The sequence below is a fragment of the Suricata suricatta genome, chromosome 3 (assembly GCF_006229205.1).
Source record: "Suricata suricatta isolate VVHF042 chromosome 3, meerkat_22Aug2017_6uvM2_HiC, whole genome shotgun sequence".
Taxonomy (NCBI): domain Eukaryota; kingdom Metazoa; phylum Chordata; class Mammalia; order Carnivora; family Herpestidae; genus Suricata; species Suricata suricatta.
Window position 1 is genome coordinate 175,208,624 of NC_043702.1, and position 2,596 is coordinate 175,211,219.

The 2,596-nt window shown below is 64.0% G+C and overlaps 1 protein-coding gene across 1 annotated transcript in view; it reads right to left on the bottom strand.

Annotated features, from left to right (window-relative positions):
* The window catches only part of ATP8B2 (ATPase phospholipid transporting 8B2), a 16,045-nt gene extending 15,531 nt beyond the window's left edge, over window positions 1-514 (bottom strand). Inside the window, exon 1 of the mRNA XM_029933473.1 lies at window positions 35-514. Coding sequence (XP_029789333.1) covers window positions 35-514 — 480 coding nt within the window. The remainder of the gene's footprint in view (window positions 1-34) is intronic.
* Between the last annotated feature and the right edge of the window lie 2,082 nt (window positions 515-2,596).

Below are 2,596 nucleotides of genomic sequence, written 5' to 3' on the forward strand. Positions count from 1 at the left end.
GGGGGTCCGGGGTCCGCCCGCCCGGCGGCAGGACTGGGGGCCCGGGGGGCGCGGCGCAACAGCCCCGGGCCGAGAGTTTGCGCTCCCCGAGGAGGGGCTTCGGGCTGGTAGACTCTTCTCTTCGGGTGGAGGAGGTCTCTGTGCCAGGGGTGCGGGGTGGGGGCTGGGGGTTCGGAGTTGGGGGCCACGTCCTGGCCTGCGTCCTTGGCGATGTAAGGTGGCAGGGGCGCCGGAGGTCCAGGGTTCCGCTTCCTTCTGGCCCCCTGACCCGCCAGCCTCCTCTGAAAGAAGGGGTCGGGCTCTCGGGGTCTGGGCTGGAAGGCTGCAGGGGCCGGGCCCGCAGGAGCCGTTTTCCTCCATGGAGCGTTGCCTTCTTCCCAGAACTGGCTATTTTTATCCCAAATGTGGCTGCAGAGGGGGCTGGGGCAGGGCGACGTGGCCGGTGCGCCTGACGGTTCAGGAAACCCAGGCTGTGTGCGACTTGGGAGAAGAGAGAGAGGGTCCCCGTTCCCATGCCTGCCACTGCTGTTCTCTCCCTGTGAGGACCCCCAGAGGGGACAAGGTCTGGGACCAAGTCCGCTTTCCTTCCTGCCAGGGTCTGCTTGGTGTGCAGGCTCCTGATTCCTCGAAGTGTGTGTGGTTCCTTCATTAATTCTTCCACAGGGCCTCAGACCCAGATCTCCAGGCCGGTGGTGTTTCCTGACCCTTGCTGAGGGTGGGGCTGCAGCTTGTGATGCCCACCCTTCCATCCGTCACCCTCCCCCTCTGCACCCCACCCTGCTGTGACTCACACTCCAGACTGGGTGGAGACCCTGGCCAGGGCCCCGGAGGAGGACTTGGCGTCCCCCAAATGTGGATGAGGTTTTTTCCTCCTGGGCCAGGCACCCTTGGAGGCCAGTCTTGGGGAGGGTCGGGAGGATTTCTGGCTCATCTGGGGCTCCGGCAGGGAGTGGGGTTAGGGGAGGGCCGGCCAGAGTCTGTAATTATGGAGGCTGGGCAGACAGGCAATTAGGATCCTTTCGGGTTGATGGGCAGGCAGGCCTGTGCCCAGGAGGCCAGAGACGGGAACCCAACGAAGGGGAAGGCTTTCTATCCAGACCGAGGCGGGAGGTCACAAGAGGGCCTGGGACCCGCCGGCAGTTTCCTGTGGGTCTTGCTGGGGAACAGGGATGAGGCTCCGTGACCCTGTCGTGTAGGCCAGGCTGCTTACTTTTTTTTTTTAATTTGTGTGTGTTTTTTTTAATTTATTTTTGAGAGAGAGAAAGAGAGAGAGAGAGAGGCACTACGAGCAGGGGAGGGTCAGAGAGACGGGGAGACACAGAATCTGAAGACAGGCTCCAGGCTCTGGGCTAGCTGTCAGCACAGAGCCCGACGCAGGGCTCGAACCCACGAACCGCGAGATCATGACCTGAGCCAAAGCTGGACGCTCAACTGACTGAGCCCCCAGGCGCCCCACTTCTTTAGGTGAAAGGAGGGACGTGGGAAGATGGGAGGAAGCAAAGGGCTGTCTTACTGATGCTCCCTGGGCCTGCATCTCCTGCCACCCCGGCTGGGCTGGGCTTGCGGGGCGAGAGGGGCCTCCCCACCAGGGCTGGTGAGGCCCCGCTGCTGGCCCAGAAGGGCAGCTGACCCACACAGAGGAAGTGGTTTGGGGGCTGTGTTCTGGAAGTGAAGGCCGTGCCTCTAGCTCCCCTGGAGGAGGTGAGAGTGGACCCCCAGCGGTGGGAGCTGCTGGGAGTGTAAGCATTTTGAGAGGGTGGAGCTGCCACCTCGCTTCCTGACCCCTCTGCCAGGTGCTTCCTGGCTTGGCTCCCGCGGCCCCGCCCTTTGGTAGAAATTCTGCTTTCCAGTAAGCACCGCCACTGCTCCCTGCCACCAGGAGGGCACACGGGCCAACCGCTGCCTCTGGGATGAGCCCCCCAGGAGCTGTGCCCTCCTGTCTGGCCAGTTCCTTTCCCTGTAGGTCGAGGTTTCTGTAAAGTGCCAGTCCTGCCGCGCGCGCACACCCCTTCCAGGGCTGAGGCCTGGGGGAGGCAGTGGGAAGGTCAGAGCTGGGGAGAGAACCTGCAGGAGTCTAAGAGGGGAATGAAGAGGTACCCCCAGCTTTCCGACCTCACGCATATGTCCCCTTCCTGCAGGGCCTCCCATGGGATTGCTGGGACCTTGCTGGGTGAGATGGCACTGTGTGCAAAAAAGCGCCCCCCAGGTAAGACAGAGGCGGAGGGGGGTTGGAATCCCTGGGATTGTTGGGACTGGGTGTGATTACGGCTCAGGGGGCAAAGGGACGAGGGACGGCTGGCAGTGAGTCTGAGGGAGGGCGGCTCATCTTGGGGTTGGGGAACGCCTAGGAACGCGAATTCTTCCTCTGGGTGCCCGAACTGGGCTCTCCTCCCGGGTCCGGTGGGGGGGTTACCTGCCCCGCGGCCCCGCACACGTGGCTCTGGCTTGGGCCTCGGGCCTGGGGAGCTGTGTTCCCACCTTCTCCGCGCATTTCTCCCTCTGCTCCCCCCTCCCTCCGGGTTTTCCTGCGGGCGGGGGCGGGAGGAAAGTGGTTGCCCGGACAACACTGCCCCCCCCCGGGGGGCGGGGCTGGACC